This window comes from Anolis sagrei, chromosome 4 (assembly GCF_037176765.1).
Source record: "Anolis sagrei isolate rAnoSag1 chromosome 4, rAnoSag1.mat, whole genome shotgun sequence".
NCBI lineage: Eukaryota > Metazoa > Chordata > Lepidosauria > Squamata > Dactyloidae > Anolis > Anolis sagrei.
Genome location: NC_090024.1, coordinates 229,135,731 through 229,153,563, shown reverse-complemented (window position 1 = coordinate 229,153,563; position 17,833 = coordinate 229,135,731). Strand labels below are relative to the sequence as shown.

General features: G+C 37.9%; 1 protein-coding gene across 2 annotated transcripts in view; it reads right to left on the bottom strand.

Moving 5' to 3' along the window:
- ZNF831 (zinc finger protein 831) overlaps positions 1-17,153 on the bottom strand; it is a 48,828-nt gene extending 31,675 nt beyond the window's left edge. Inside the window, exon 1 of one of the 2 annotated variants that reach the window (XM_060772019.2) lies at positions 16,847-17,153. In XM_060772019.2, coding sequence (XP_060628002.2) covers positions 16,847-17,068 — 222 coding nt within the window. In that variant the 5' untranslated portion in view covers positions 17,069-17,153. Of the gene's footprint in view, positions 1-2,564; positions 2,892-16,846 lie in introns of those variants that run through there. The other variant, XM_060772022.2, reaches the window with a different exon arrangement.
- Between the last annotated feature and the right edge of the window lie 680 nt (positions 17,154-17,833).

The window sequence follows — 17,833 nt, the reverse complement described above, 5'->3', positions numbered from 1 at the left end:
CCATCCAGTTGGGGTTTCCTGGTCTAGCTGCCCAGAGGGATACCCTTCCTGTTGCTGGGGGGACGCCAAGAGGAGCGATAGTTCTCATAAAGCTTTTCCTTGATTTGAGTCTGCTGGGAGGAGGCTGGTAGCCATGTAGTGAGTGGCTTTCACAGTGTTCAGCCTTATTTCTCTCACATTTAGCAACTTCCTGTTGCACATCAGGGCGGCAATGACAGCTAGGTTGTAGAGTTTATCGACAGATGTAGGTTCAAGACATCCTGTGATCATTCTGCATGTTTCATTTAATGCTATGTTCACCTGCTTTGCATGGGCAGACCTATGCCAAACAGGGCAGGCATACTCAGTTGAGTAAGGCAAGGCTAGGGCTGATGTTCTTATTAATTTTGGGTCTGCACCCCATGTGCGCCAGTAAGTTTTCGCAGGATGTTATTGCGTGCAGTTACTTTGTGCTTGGTGTTCAAGCAGTGTTTCCTTTATGCTAGTGTTCGATCTAAGGTGACACCAAGATATTTAGGATGGAAACAATGTTCAAGTTCTTGACCTTCCCAGGTGACTCAATTTCCTGTTGGCTTCACCGATGGAAAGCACATACTTGTGTTTTGGCAGGGTTAGGCTTCAGGTGGTTATCTTTGTTGTAGCTGGAGAGATCTTTCAAGGCATTAGTAAGTTGGATTTCAACTGTTTCAAAGTCTTTTGCTTGTGTTGTTAGGCCAAGGTCATCAGCATATATAAAGTTCTTTGTGAGTGGTGGTTGTGGCTTATCGTTAGTAAAGATGTTAAACAAGGCCAGAAAGAGCCTCCTCGAAGACTGAGTAAATACAGTCAGGTGTCCCCCGGGCAACGTTTCTTGTAAATGGCTAATCTTTCCAAATCCAAAAGCATTGCTTCCAAACCTTTTTTTAGAATTTTGGATAAGGGATACCCAACTTGTATAAGGTGTACATGAAACATACATGCATTTCTTGTTTGGGCCTTTGACCCATTTCAAAGATCTCATTATGTATATGCAGATATTGAAAAATCCAAGAAAATACAAAATACTTTTGGTTCCAAGCATTTAGGGAATACTCAAGCTGTATAAGGCTATGCTGTTTCCAGCTCCCTTTACTAACAGACTTGCTTCCTAGCAACATATTTTTAAGTTAACAGTAACTGAGAAAGCTCATATCCTTGGGCTTTATGCCATTTGGAGTCATCATATATTTTATCAATTGAGAAACTGATAGAACTGGCCTTAAAATTTACAAGAGACAATTTGTACTAGGAATTATACTCTGGAGTGGAAAAATAATTTTGTTATAGGACATTTATAAAACATATTTCAGTAGTGGCAGTGCCCAGACTATCAACAAATAATGGATAGAAACTTTTGGGCAATAGTATGATAGCTAGGGCCCTACACTAGTAGCTCAACACGGGTCAGAATTAATGAAGGGAACACGTGCGCTAGACAGCGGAGCAAGTGAAAGACGCAGCTGCGACAGGATAGCAGTGAAGTCATTTAACTCAGGAGGGACAGGATAAGGGTGAGACAATGTAACAGTATTTTCCCCCTCCTTTTTATCCTTCCTTTCATTGGACGTCTCCCCCCCCCCCTCCTTTTTATCCTTCTTTCCATTGCAACGACTCCGCCGCAGCTGCGTCTCTCACTTGGTGCGCACTTGTGCACGTGTTCCCCTAATTCAGACCCGCGTTGCGCAAGCAGCGTAGCATCCCAGCTATCATACTATTGCCAACTTTTTCAAATGCCATATTTTAACAAGCAAGCATTGTATCCAATGTCCACTTACATTATAAAAGCAAATGTAGAGAATACATCAGGAAGACAGAGCAAATTATTACAAAGGCTACAGAACAAATTATAGAAATGACTGTTTATATTCCAAAGGTAAATATGTCATTTTGAAGGATTGCTGCTTAATTCTTCTCTCCTGATTATCTGAAAAACTGAGACATTACAAAGATTGATCCTTAGAATTAAAAGCATGAGGAGCCTTTTGCAATTCAAACAATGTTGTTTTAATATGAAAACACCCTCCCATATTAATTCTAGGAATAGACTTCATTTAAATTGAACTGAATAAGGACAATATTACTGCTGGAAATTAATTTCAGATCAGTATTCAGAGAAAAACTAAATTTAGCTTGTGTCCTATTTTTCTAACATGTTGCACAAATGCTTCTTGCAATTAAATATATGAATGAAGAGAAAATTTGGAATTTCTTTTTGTAAAAATCACTGTCAGTTTTCTCCAATTAAGAGTTTGCAGTCCTTCGTTCCCGTACCACACTAACAGATTTCTCTTTGAAGACAACCACCATCTTCATTCATATTTCAAAGTTTGCAAAGCTCAAGCAAAGGATACTAAATATATACTGAAGAAAAAGACCTACTGCAGATTTCAGAAACATGCTATGAATATCAGGGGAAAGGCAGTTCTTCCATCTCATCCTAGCAAACTCTGTATCAAAACATCAACAATTAAATTAACCTGCTCTGTTCTTTTCAGAATCTTATCAAATATATATGCCCCAAAATTAACAACACATTTTTTGCTAACCTTTAGATGGCCAAGTCCATAGGCCAGAAGGAGTTCTTTAGACTTCACTGAAAACAGGCTGGAACAAACAGAAATGTCTGAGTTGCCTTTTAAATTTTTCCTCTTCTGTGTTTTCTTTTCTTATGTGCAGAAGATGCACAGAAGGTTTTTTTTGTTTTTGAGAAAGAAGAGGGTTATTTCAGCCCACACTTGGTTTGGGGAGAGTTTAATGGCTCTAGCTAGTAATATGGTTTTCCTGCTACAGCGTCTGTACTACTGCAGTTCTGTGTGGGCGTAAAGAAATGACTCGACTGGGTTTCAAAACCATTAGAGCAACAGTTGCAAAGATTTTTTAAAAAACTATCAGGTGCAAATGAAAAAATCTTTTCCCTTGCACTCTCTTACCATGCTTTTAATCATCAAACGTCTCCATCTACTTATGTGAAGCACAAGAAGTAATAGAAACCCACAGGAACAGCCTTACTAACTTTCTTTCAATAAATGTTTTATGAGCTACCTCCATGACCAATTTATAAGATTTCAAAATGACATCTCAATCATTTTCTCCTTTAGGCTCCCTATAATCATGATCAATTATCTATTTGGTAGTAAAAAATTCCTGTCTCTTTGAGAGCTGCACTAATTACATAGCCAAAGAGCACCCACACACAACAGGAAGGGATCAGCAGTCCCAGGGTAACACCAAAGTTTTCAAAAGCACCATGCACAAAGGCACAACCCTAGCATGGAATATAAGAACAATCCACTCCCCAACACAAGTTCGGTGAAAGTACTCAAAGCCTGCAAAATGCATGCTCATGTAAAAAAAAAACGAAATACATTTGCAAACCGCCTTGAGTCCCCTCAGGGGTGAAAAAGGCAGTATACAAATGCAGTAAAGAAATAAATACATACATGCATTGATGGCCTCCAGAACAGACTGCAATCCACATTTCAATTCATGCATACTAGAAATACAATGGAGCATTTCTTATCATCAGTGATTTTCAACCTTTGGTCCTCCAGGTGTTTTGTACAGAAAAATCGGTGTATTTTTCTATACAATTGTAGGCTCCCAGGATTTCCTACAACTATATATGCATATGGAGACATATGTGCCCCCTGACAAGAGTTTCTTTTTCCCTTTTCTTCCTTCTGAAACATACCTACATGGTGAAGGGGAGCCTTCTGGTGCTACAAAAACACCCTAATCATAATCCCCACAGAAGAAATATTTTGGAGGCCTTCAAACCAGTAACCACTTTTTGTATTGCCCCCCCCCCCCTTTTCTTCCTCCTCAACCAGTACCTCCATATTCCATACTTATTAGAAGCTTACCTCAGTATTTTCAACATTATGAATGATCATGTATACTTGATATAACATGGCAGGATATTTTCAAATTGTTTAATGCATAAACATGCATACTTCTGCATACCTAGGGAAAAACCCTGAGCATATCAGCAGAACTTTTCACTTCCCATTATTTATTTTAAGATATGTGTATCTCATCTATCATGTACAGCTTATCTAGGCAATGTGTTGTTAAGCATTCCATCATCTGAGTTCAGTTTTACAGGGAATTGTAATGTAAATCTAATATCTAATCTCACCTAAGGTACATAATTGCTGACTTAACATGCAACACCAGATTCAGCAGGTCTACTCTACTGAAATTATTCCACAAGGCCTTTTAAAAAACCACTTGTTATGTATGCGGATATCAGAACAAATACAATTAAAAGCTAAATTACTGAGGGTTTGCCATCCAAATATACCAATTAAGGGAATTTCATCACTGAGGACTTAGGGCCCTTCCAGACAGGCCCTATGTCCCAAGATCTTAGGTTTTCTGTTTATTCAGATCATCTGGCAGTGAGGACTCATATAATCCAGTTTAATGCAGAAAACCTAGGATCACATCCTGGGATATAGGGCTTGTTTGGAAGGGCCCTCGATTCAGCCACAACACTGCTAAAATCTCATCCGCAACCTTTAAATAATATTTTTCAATGTTCAATGGATATACTGCCAGACTCCAATCTGTACAATGCTGGAGGTAAGACAAGTATTGCTGGTGCTTGTTGTCAGAGGCTTCACTATCACATGTCAATACCTACAAGAACTGTTCAAAGTACTTGCATGTTCACTGTAACAATAAATATACCAAGTAGCAACTTATTTTGGTTTTTTCGGCATCAGAATCCAAGAATGTATATTCCTCATATACAAAAATATATACACATGTAACATCTTATAATTCTGGAATTTCTTTTGAAATTTGTTTCAAAGAATTGATATAACCCTAACCAGAGTAGATTCTAGTAGTGTAGTTATGTGCCACAACATCATGAGAAAAACTTTAGAAGTTGGAAGAGACCACATTGGCATTTGAATCCAACCCCCTGCCATGCAGGAACACACAATCAAAGCACTCCCAACGATGGCCATCAAGAGAAAGAGACTTCACCATACTCTGAGGCAGCATATTCCACTGACAAACAACTCTCATCACCAGGAAGTTCTTCCTAATGTTTAGGTGGCATCTCTTTTCTTGCCATTTGAATCCATTGTTCCGTCTCCAATCTCTAGAGCAGCAGACAAAAAGTTTGCCCCACTCTCCTCAATGTGATGCCCTATTAAATAGTTGCACAAAGTTAATGTGTCTTCTCTTAACCTTATCTTCTCCAAGTTAACTATGACCAGCCTCCTAAGCCGCTTCTCCTAAGGGTTGGCTTCCAAACCTCTGGTCATTTTGGTTGCCCTTCTTTAAACATGTTCCAGCTTATTCGGAGAAAAGTGACCAAAATCATGAAAGGTTTAAGTGGGGTTTGTTATTCTGTTCTTCAACAATGGACAGTGCACTGCTATACAGCAATGCCTGCTTCTTCCTATCTCTCTATTCATCACCTGGAACTGTGGCAAGAAATGGACTGACAGCCAGTGGAGCTGCTCCAACAAAGATGTTCTGTGCTCCTCTGTTGCCAACACAATCTAACTGCAGCTCTTTGGACCAATTTAAGTTTTTGAGCACCTGGCAATGGCAGCCCTATGTAGAATGCATTACAATAACCCAATCAGGATATGGCCAAAGCATGTGTTACCCTGACCAAATCCAATTTCTCAATAAACAGAAACAATTGGCAAACTAGTTTTAATTGGGCAAAAGTACTTTTGTTCACTCCCAAATTGCAAACCTGCATTTTCATGGAGAGCATACCCATACCTAATATCTCATTATTAAAAGCAAAATTCTGAGACCATTTAACCATGTATTATTTCATTTTGTCACTTTCCATTTATGTTTTCAACAGCAATTCATACATTTTTTTCAATCAGTTATTCCTGAACTAAAAAGTAAAGAAATACTTTAAAATTACAACAATCATAGTAATTAACTCTACAGCCACTTTGAGTCCCCACATGGAAAAAGGCAAGGTATAAAGTAAATAACAGTAACTATTTTGGGGGCTTGTAACAGGAATAGAAAGTAACTGTGTTTTCTAAAGTAATTTTCAAAGCTCTGTCCTAACTTTAGAATGACTTATTTGTCTCAGAAAAAGAAAGTCAGAAGTTATTATTTCCTAACAACCTGGTGCATACACACCCCAAAATAAAAATAATTGTATTTCACTTTAAATTCTTCTCTAGCAAAATAAAAAAATCCACTCAGAATGTATAGTTGTTTATAGGCTTAAAGACACAGCTAACAACTATTATATTAGGTTCTTGTGGGTTTTTTCGGGCTATAGGGCCATGTTCTAGAGTGGCCTAGTAATTCCAGCCATGAAAGCCTTCAACAACTATTATATTACTCATAACCACCAGAATTTTAGTTGGCAATATTCCAAGGCACCATGGAAACTGCAGACACCAAATGTATTCAGAGAATAATAATAATATTTTATTACTATATACTGAGCAACTAATATGTATTCAGCAGAGGCTAAAAGTGTTACCCTGAAGAACTTAGGGCCTATCCACATGGGATATCAGCCACCATATTACCTTTCTTAAAAGTCAATAGTAGTAAGTCCTCACTTTAGTAATACTGGCATGTTTTTCCATTCTTGGGTTTTCAGATTATTAATTCTATCTTAATTCATAGCAAGGTACAGAACTGTATGCACCTACAAACAGGACTATTTCTACACACACAAACCCCAGAATATAAATTTTCCATCCTCAGCTTTCAAGAGCTCTTCCCTACTAAAATCAACACAAAAGCCTTTAGGATTTAGGGAGCTCATTTTGTGTGCTTGACAATAAGCAAAAAGTCAGAATATCTAAACTCAGTTGCACTTGTTCGGTTATACTTCGTGAAAATGGGGAGAGATGCAATTGGTAGTACAGCACATGTACCTGTAATATCCCACAGTTAAGAACACCAACTGTCCTGCAATTCAGTAAGAATCCCAGGCACGAAGTTTCTCACTTGAGAAATAGTCCCTGCTCAATGACTAAGTCATTCTGGATTACTTTTCTTATAACATCTACAAATCTCTTTTAATAATTTCTTTTTCATGTTATTGTTTACAGGGCACAACTTTGCAATAATCTGTCATAGCTGCTGGAGCATTTTGTTATTTGAATACTCATACTAATTGTTAACATCCAATCATTTCACTGCATGCACATTTTTCCAGAGGTTTCAGTTCTGATTCACAGAAATTCAACAATGAATAAACCCATATTTTAACTAATAAATATTTTATCAGCATTTGAAACACAGGAAACATGCCTAGTTGTGATGTTTCCAGACTACATTTTCCCTTTATAAATTCAATATTAATGGACTGCCAACTGTTTACTACATTTGCACCATTACAAGTTCCATACTAAGTGCCAAGTATATGCTAAATACCCAACAAAACATCAGTATAGCACAAATCCTGATGAAAAGAGCATGCATTAAAAGGCTGCTATCAAGCAACTACTGTCACACATTGGCTCATTAATTACAGTTGAATTCCAGCTTGAGCTTCACTCCTTTCCTGCAAGAACTGCAAAGATGAAGATGAGGAAATAAGATTTTAATAAAGAAAAACAAGAAATGACAGAGAATATGCAAAGTTTTATGCAAGAATTAATAAAAAGAAACCCTGATTCACTGACATGGAAAAGGGGGGGGGGGGGGGTCTCACCAGCACTGAAAACAGCACAGCCAAAGACACAAGCAGAGGCAATGGGAAGCTAAAGAACATGCGTTTGCACTGAAAAAAGTCTGGCTTATTATTTCTCGATATAATGTGCAAGAAGAAAGACATACCTGAAGCACAACTACAGACAGATTTGGCAAAGCTCTTCCATCCTCAAATTTATGGGCAAGAATCTTGCCCTCCCATAAATCCCAACCCAATGCCAAGAGTTATTGACCATTCTTCAGCAGGGCTTTTTCTCTCTCCAGCTTTATATGCTACCATAAGTGTGTCCCAGCCCACACTATCTCTGAGTGCTGCATCCTTCCACTTCGGGTTTTTATACACTTGTGTTTTTATCAGTTGTCAGGGAAACACTCGATTTCTACCGCTGCAGCTTAGTGTCTAGTACTGCTACCAAAAAGATGGTTTAGAAATTTAAAGGTAACTTATCTAATTCCTCTGATGACTCAGAGCACAAGGTTTTACACTGGCATCAATGTCATCCACATATATTTTAAAATAAATGATTATTCTATTATGAAAAATTAAGTTTACAAAAATGTAAGTGGGGATTTAACCTACAGTCGTGGTTTTCTGATTTAAGCTTGTTTGACATCTAATAAAATGACACTGTAGTATATACTGACTGTCATTCTGAAATATTTCACCTAAACCATCAGGTGGGAATATTTCAGACAACAGATTTGGAGGGAGGGGAGTGCAAATAAAAATTTTTTTTACTGAGTATCTTTTCATTGTGAAACATGAAGTATTACAAAATTCATCCTGCACTTATTTTGTATTTTTCATTTATTAATTATCTGACTTAATATTCAAATACTTGGAATATTACATATTATACCAACCCCAAACACTAATTCTTGCTTTTATTCTTTCACTATACTCACCAATATCCTCCCTCCTTTCCTATTGAAGCAACCAAGTTTGGTCTTTCATCTCAACTAGCAAGTAATAATTAACATTTCCACTCTAAACATAAGTCAGAAACTACAATCAAACGCTGTTTCCAGACTTGGGTTGCAGGCCAAGTTATGAACGTCTTGGTAGCTGCTCCCCCCTTGTCCTTTGCATAAGTCAGTGGAAAGTATAAGGGATCATATTACAAATGCTTTTACTAGTAAATTAGTCTATTAATTTTATGTTTTGCCTTTTAATTGGTTTGTATTAAATGGTCTTAATTAATCATGTAAAACCATCAGCTTTGTGTATGTTTTAAGCATATATTTTAATATTTTGTTTATATTTTGTAAGCTACATTGAGTATTATTGCTGAAAAAAGAGGGGTAAAAGTGAATAAATTACCACCACTACAATTTTTGTCTGGAACAAAGGCAAACTGTTATTTGCTTCAAAACAAACAATCACCATGTGTCAAAGGAAGGCAGGATCCTTTAAATATTGTTCAAGCATAAAGTTATACCTGAATGTTCAAGCTCTGTTTCGAGTTATATCTTGATGTAGATCTCCATTATGATCTATAAGATGGCATCTTCTTTAGACCGTAGTGACATGTGATAGCTCTTCAGCTTCAAGAAGAAGCCCGAAATATTAATACAACACATACTTTGTGTATCATGCACAATGCTTTAAGTTTGAAATCGGTTTTTCCATATTTCCTTAAGAGCAACTTAAGAGCAAGTGCTTTAAGTTTGAAATCAATTTTTCCATATTTCCATAAGAGCAACCCAGACAGCATGGTTGAGACATATGTAATCTGTAACAAAATGTCAGCTTACCACTATTAGTTGAGGGCCCAGAATGTTATGGATCAGGAAGAAAGAGGTGGCAAACATGAGCATTTAAAAGTCATGTAACTATAGAATACTGTCTAACAGCAGATCAGACTAGTCATACGGTATTGTCTATTCTTGCAGCGGTTCTTCAGAATCTCAGGCAGATTTTTCACATTACTATAACCAAATTCTTTTAATTTGTGATACTAGTGATTGAGCACGAGACTTTTCCATATACGAAGAATTTGCATTCTTACCTAGGCGATCCCTCACTGTCAGAGTATGATAACCTTCCAAGTGTAGTGTCTTGGTAGATACGTAGGTGACTGTGGACTCTATCATTAAGCTAAAGGCCATCCCCAACAATCTGGCTCTTGGTATGAAAAGAGTGATTTGCAGAGACTGTAAGGAAAATTCCCATATTTTAGAAATGCAAGTCATATTAAGGAAAAATTACATTAATATTAATATGATTATACAATAAAACATTTAAAATCATTTAAAGGCTGAAATGAGATCTGTAACATCAACCCTCTTGCAAGAAGTTTGTACAGCTATAAACCAGGCCTGCACAACTTGTAGTCCTCCAGCTGTTTTGACTACCAACTCACAGAATTCCTGGCCATTGGACAAGCTGGCTAGGGCCTCTGGGAGTTGGAGGCGAAACAGAAGGAGGGTCACAGGTTGTGCAGGCCTGCTATAAACATTTCAATGTGCAAGTTCTGAACATTGGAGCCTATCATTTTATCCGACCGGCATATTATATTATAAAAATCTGTCATTTCTACATAACTAAAGTAGTCATGAGTTGTTACAGCACCATTAGGCTTCTTCCTTTTGCAATCTCATGTCTCAGAACTATGTTTCCATGGATACAGGCAAAAAACAGTATTGCAATTGAAATGGCATACTTTTGAGTCATCACTGCCAGCGACAGCTATATTTGTAAATGCTGTCATCAGTATTTTAGAAGCCACGGAGGTGTCTGGCCATGAGAGGGTCTCACCTCTGTCACCCTCAGGGGTATTCACCCAATGGCAGTAGAAAAAAAACCAGAGTAACTGCCCAGACAGTCTTACATGTGCCCTAGTAGATGAAGCCAGCACATCTATATTCAATTATATCTATCATCACAACTGATATAATAAAATCAGAAGCAAAGATCCTATATCTCCTCTAAGTTCTAACAGCATGGCACCCATTAAGCAGAAGTTAAGCAGAGATGTAGAAGGCAGGGTCTCTTGGAGATCTTTCATTCACAGAATCACCATAAGTCTTGAAGGAAATTAACTATATCACCTAGCTATTAACAGAAAAGTGATGTTGAGGCTTACACAAAGTAGATTTCTCCCTGAACATATCCAATGTCTAAAAAACCGGTGCTGTTTATTGACACTTATACATTTGGCATGAATTTAAACTATTTTCTAATTCAGAATCCAGTCAGCAGGTCACAAAAATAATGGCCTTCCACATTGTTGACTCTCAGTAATACATAAAGTTATGCCTATGGAAGAGTTATATGACCACCATGACTAATAACCATCAATACATACAGTTTCAAAGAATGTGCTATTTATAACATACACTGCTAAAACATATGGCACTTTGTGGCATCATAAAGCCTGTGAGTTTTCTCAAACAATAGTGGTGTTGTCCCTTACAAAACAGAGGAACTAAAAACAGTTCATCCACACAGCAAGATACATTATGTCTCCTTGTGCATTCAGCTATACACTGAAATGAGAACTTGCATAGTACGTCTCAATGAGATCACCCAGGTGGACCTTGCTGTAGCACAAACCAAGTCTTTCACACTTGACATGCCAAATATACTTGGAGGAAAGTGTGATCAAGAAATAACATGTCACAAAACAATGACATAAAAAGAGCAGAGTGTTTTAGTACAAGAATTTGGAAGAACGTAACATGGGCGTATAACGTTATAGTGTGATAAGAACAAACTGTCAGCATTAACCAAATGATTAGGAATAATTTCCTAATGCCAAACAAGTAATTCATTTACTAATTAACATAATATTTACTGGCAAAGTAACCTGTGGTAATAGCCAGTAATTTAGTTTTTTAACAGATTACAGATTTGCAAACAAGAAATTTATAAGCGATTGTTAACAGATATTCAAAAGCAGTACATTTCTGATTTACAAATGCTGAGGAACAAAATAATTACTCAAAATCACACCATGCTTCTGAACTCTAAAACAAACCATGTTTTCAGGAAGGCAGAATGGCAGGCTAATTTGTTATATTACAGTACCATGTCAAATAATAAAAGTACATGGAAAGATCAAAGGAATTTACTCTACAGAATTCCAGTGCAAATTATGGGAAGTCATTGGCTGGGAGTACAGTCTTACAATTCTCAATTCTCAGCCTTTGAACAGTTCAGAGTGTACAGACAGTAATTTTTTAAACCATTTTTGCAGCAACTGTCTAGAAACCAAGAAAACTAATGGTATGGACTTTAAAGATTCACAAATCTCTAACTGGTCTAATCAGAACATCATGCAATATAGAAATAAAGCATAAATGGGAAGCATTACACTGAAGATAATGAGAAACCTATCTCAATGTAACATTACAGTACTGATCTCTAATCTTACCCATACTGACAAAGCATAGCACTTTTTAGTATCTCTTAGTCATTTGAAATATTTGAAAGAAAATGCAAACCTTTTATTAGAAGTCTATATTTTATCATGGAAAACAAATGCTTTTCGCATAATATTTTGAAAATTCCTATATTTTCTATATACCTTGAATGTCAGTTCAACTCTGCTAATGTGTAATCCTAAACATTGGACTTGTCTGAATGAACTCAACATAACATACATCCGAGTAAACATGTACAGAACTGTACTATAAAACCCAGTTTGCCAATACTGTCAGTGTATCCATCCATTCCTACCTAAAAGATGAAGAAAGAAATATGAAGAAAATGTTTTCAAGGTAACTCACTGGTACAGAAATAAATATCAAAGTATCTCATAAAATAAACAACCAAAAAGAAAAAAACAATCAATATATCATTGATTTTTTTAAAAAAAAACAAAAATTACATCAAATAAAAACAAGCAGTAAAATTGCTATGAAAAAGCAAACAATAAACTAAATATTAAGACATATGAGTTGTATGTAAAGGTCCATCCTCTCCCCCTTTCTTGGTTCTTTGGCATACACTGCATGTGAACTATACAGTATACAGACATTCAGCAGGTGATACTATCCTTCACTTGTGGTTTTCCTGGAAATCTTTTCCCCGCAAATTCCATCTGCAGCCTCATAACAGGGTGGCAACACATGGTATCATCTCATTTTTCCTCAAATCAGGGGTGAGGAAGAGGTTGCACTCCCGATCTTCTTGGTCTGCAACACTCATCAGCCATAGCCAGTGGTGAGAGATGAAAAGACTGCAGCTCAGTGACATCTGGAGGACCATATATTTTACCTTTGCCATGAAGTTAGGAATTAAGATATTTGAAAATCTGTTTTATCCCTTCTAAGCCTGTATATGATTCACGATCTTCCTCAAAGGCTCATGCAATACCCCAGAAAAGATGGACAGGATGCAAGACAGTGTTAATGTCAACACCCCCGTGCAGTCTCCTTCAGAATATAGACTGGATGAAAGTTTATTTAGATTTAAGTAGGTCATAATATATTAAAACTGACTTCTGATGGTTTTCTATTTCTATTTCTATTCTGGTCAATTGAGTTTTTTAAAAAAAATTAGTTCTATTGAAAACTGTTTTCTAAAGTTATATGTTGCTTGGGCGGGGGGAGGGTCTTTTAAAGAGAAAGGCACCATAATGTTTTGATATATCTTGAAATATCCACAAATTCACTTGTTATTCCACAAATAACTACTGTTAGATGGCTTGGGAACTGATTAACTGCCAGAACCCAAAGGGTGCTTACAATTGGCTGCTCCTCATCCAGGAGAGAAATGACCAGTGGGGTGCCACGGTGTTCTGTTCTGGGCCCAGTGCTAGTCAACATCTTTATCAATGATTTGCACAGAACCAGAATCCAAAATGACTGACAGATTAGAGCTGTGCCAAAACTAAAAAAACGAATTTCAACAAGGGAAAATGTATGGTACTAAACGGGCAGTCCCCGAGTTACTAACAAGGTTTGTTCTTAAGTTGCAAAGAGAGTCCACCTAAACATTCGGAAGAATTTTCTGACAGTAAGAGTTGTTCAACAGTGGAATATCCTGCCTTGGAAACATGATGCAATCTCCTCCAATGGTGGTTTCTAAGCTGACAGTGGATGGCTGTACTTTGACTGTGTGTTCCTGCATGGCAGGGGGTTAGACTGGATGACCCCTATGCTCTCTTCCAACATTATGATACTATGACATTACATTTTAAGTTGGCAAATGAGTTGGTGAATGAAATCAAAATGTAAAAGAAACCCAGTTTTCCTTTTCTACAATGGCCAAACAGTACAGCACATGTATCCGTGGGACTATTATCCATGGGTTCATTTATCTGACACAATATGTATTCTCTAGTCGTTTTCTACACCCTGTAGCCTGACTCTATGGTATTCTTGGGGCAGAAGTATTATTATTTCACATATTTGTGACTCGCCCTTCTCACCCTAAAAGGGGACTCAGGACGGTACTTCATTTCAATAGGGTCTGCTGTTATCAAAGTTTCATGTATCTACACAAAGTCCAGGAACATATCCCCTCATGATATAGAGGCCATACTATAAGCAAAGTCATACTATATGACTCCCTAAAACTAAATGAGATTTCAAGACTAGGGCATTTAAATCTTCAATTGCCTTCAAATCTCTCTTCTCACAGACGAGATTACAAGACCAAGGTTTCCCTGTACAGACTGAAGAAAGGCTATATTCCAAAAAACATCCTATTGCAGTTCACGTTTAGAAAACATCAGAAATATGTTTTCCACAGTTTCAGCAGACCATAAACAGTAGCAAAAATATAGGTTAGTTGTCTTGTATAAACAATTATATAAATTCTGTGTTGCTATTTGGCACCCTCTAGTGTGTGGATGTTCTATGGGATGCCTAGTAAGAAAGAACTCTCCTACTGCTTGTTTAACACATTTTTAAAAGGTTAATAGAACAGGGGAGAGGGAAAATGCAATACCTAGAAAATCACAGTGTCCAATATTATTGTACAAAATTTATTCTCTCTCAAAAGAAGCTCCAAGCAGCAAACAGCGCTAAAACAATACACTGTACATAACCAAAACAACATTTTAAAAGTCAGAAAACACAATAACAAATATATTCACAAATAGGACAAAATTGGTGGTTAAAGGATATTATGCTAAAGGCAAAAAAAGCACAAAGCTCTTTCTGAAATAAGAGAAAAACTACCCTAACAGATACACCCAAACTATATTCAGTCACTTGAGGTGGGCAAATAGTAGATAAATCTTTTGTTTTCTCTCCACATCTAGCGCCGTTACTTTCCCACCGGAGCAGTACTTATTGATCTACTCATATTTGCATGTTTTCTAATTGCAAGGTTGGCAGAAGCTGGGGCTAACAGCAGGAGCTTACACCGCTCCATGGATTCGAACCTGTAACCTTTCGATCAGCAAGTTCAGCAACGCAGTTTAACTCACTACGCCACCAGGGAATGAGACTTGTATCCCAGGATCTGATCCCAAATTACCTGCTTCGAACGGGATTATATGAGTCTACACTGCCTGAAACCCATGAGATCTACACTGTCATATAAGGCAGTTTGAAACGACTGGATCTACACTGCCATACACTGTGTTTTGAACTGCATTGTGTGATCAGTATATAGAACAAAAATGCAGTGGGTCTCAACCTGTGGGTGCCCAGGTGTTTTGGCCTACAACTCCCAGAAATCCCAGCTGGTTTACCAACTGTTAGGATTTCTGGAAGTTGAAGGCCAAAACATCTGGGGACCCACAGGTTGAGAACCACTGGTGTAGAACATCTCAGTATGTTGGACACTGGAAATCCATTTTGGTGCTATTGACTGTGGTATATCATTTTTAACATATCATCATCATTATACACTTTGAATTGTACTTTATTGAGATTTTATCATTATGTAACTGTTTTAAAGTATTTGTTTGGTTAGTTATTATAAGTTCACGTTGATGTTTATTTTATGTATTATTTGCTGATGCATTTGGTTCATTTGTTATTGACAAATAGCATCTCCCACTACAGACAACTCGGACACTGCAGTCATCGGAGGAGGCCGTGCTCTCGGTCCCACCCCCATCCCAAGTGCGGCTGGTGGGAACGAGAGAAAGGTCCTTTTCTGAGGCCGCCCCCCACCTCTGGAACTCCCTTTCTTAGGATTTAACGATGGCCCCCTCCCTGCCTGCCTTCTAGAAACAACTGAAAACATACCTTTGCTCACTAGCTTACAAGGAGGAGAAATAGATGGTAATACTATCATTTTACCCAATTAATAAATGCCATCCATATCGTGCCGTTCACCCCAACAGCTCAATAGACATCTTGAGCAATTATCAATTTTATTGGCCCCTAAAGAACTGTGAAATTGATGCTTCTGTGATGTTTTGTTTCATGTCTGATATAATAGGTTGCACTTTTCATTTAATTTTAGTTGTTAAGTTAGACTTTCTTTTATATGTTAGTGTTGGGTTTCATCCCTGGACTGCACAAGTCTCTGGTGTTATCAATTTTCCAGACCTCAAGGAGTAGCTAGAGATAGAATTAGGCTGAGGGATTCCTCCAGCTGTTAGGAATTCTGGGGTTGAAGTCCAAAACACCCAGAGGGCCAAAGTTGGCCTATGCCTTCTACAAATGCTCCAAATAAATAAACATTCCTTCTTTTGAGGCTGAGAAACTGTGATTTGCACCTGAGCACCTCTTAGTATTGGGCCCTACCATTTGAACAGAGGGGTTAAACTCTACTGTATAAAAACCTGACCCTTACTCACCTTTCCACTAAAGTTTTGCTTATCTCAGAGGAGGGTTTATTGAATTGAGGTGCTCCCTGTGACCTCAGTATCCCTTCCCCCTCCTCCTTGTCCTCCTAAACCTCCCCAACTTCTGTGAGAACTGTGTAGCGTCAGATACTAAAGGTTGAGTATCCCTTATCCTCAATTCCAAAATATAAAGAGAGGAAGCATTGCAGGCATGGGCCAACTTCAGCCCTCCGGGTGTTTTGGACTTCAACTCCCATAATTCCTAACAGCAGGGGTTGAAGTCCAAAAAACCCGGGAGGGCCAAAGTTGGCCCATGCCATCTACAAATGCTCCAAATAAACAAACAGCCATTCTTTTGAGGCTGAGAGTGTAGTTTGCACCTCAGCACCTCTTAGTATTGGGCCCTACCATTTGAACAGAGGAGGGGTTAAACTCTACTGTATAAAAACTTGACCATGGCTCACCTTTCCACTAGTTTTGCTCATCTCAGAAGAGGGTTTATTCAATTGAGGAGCTCCCTGTGGCCTCAGTATCTCCAAAGGCCATCTAGTCCAACCTTGGAAGATTGATAGATGGGTAGACAGATGAATCACAGTTGAAGAGGATGCCCAAAGGACATCCAGTCTAAGATTGGTGGATGGATGGACGATCCAATCACAGAGTTGGAAGGGATTCCCAGAGGCCATCTTGTTCAACCACTGAAGACAAATAGTGATTGTTCAGTTCAATCACTAAAGATACGAGGATTGAATAAAAAGTTATGCCTCCACCTTCGTAACTCCTCAACAGATGGCAGTACTGGTATGCGGCAGGTACTGGCTTATTCACTAGACTCTCCTCTACAATTCCATTTTGGCAGGAAGCCTTAGCATTGAATGGTTGTGTTGTTAAAGTGCAAAATATGGAACCCTGCACAGACGGTCAGTCAATGTGACTTAAGCAACGTACAGTCATTGAATTTTTGACAGCAGAAGATGTCACCTCAACATCTTTAAACTTACTCGCCCAACAACGCACAGTAATCATATCAACACAATCACCATAAGCAGCTTGCATTCTCTGATGAATCTCCTTTGGGGTGACACCTTCTGCTGTAATTTGTGTAAAAACTCTCTTTTCTCCATAATTGGGTGTTCTGTAGTTTCTGGGCTGTATGGTCATGATCTACGAGGGTTGAATGAAAAGTAATGCCTCCACCTTTGTTATTTGGGTTTGGCTGGGAATATTTTAATAAATCAAACGCAGAAATAATCCTTAGAATGTGCTCTTTAACTACCACTATTCATTTTTCCACATAATCGCCAGAAACTTGGATACATTTCTGCCAACGATGAACAAGTTTTCTGAAGTCGTCATGGAAGAAGTTGACACTGTTTCTGCAATGCATTGTGTACAGATCTTCCAATAGCCAAGCAAAACAATAATGTGACCATAAGTTCTTGTGAAATGCC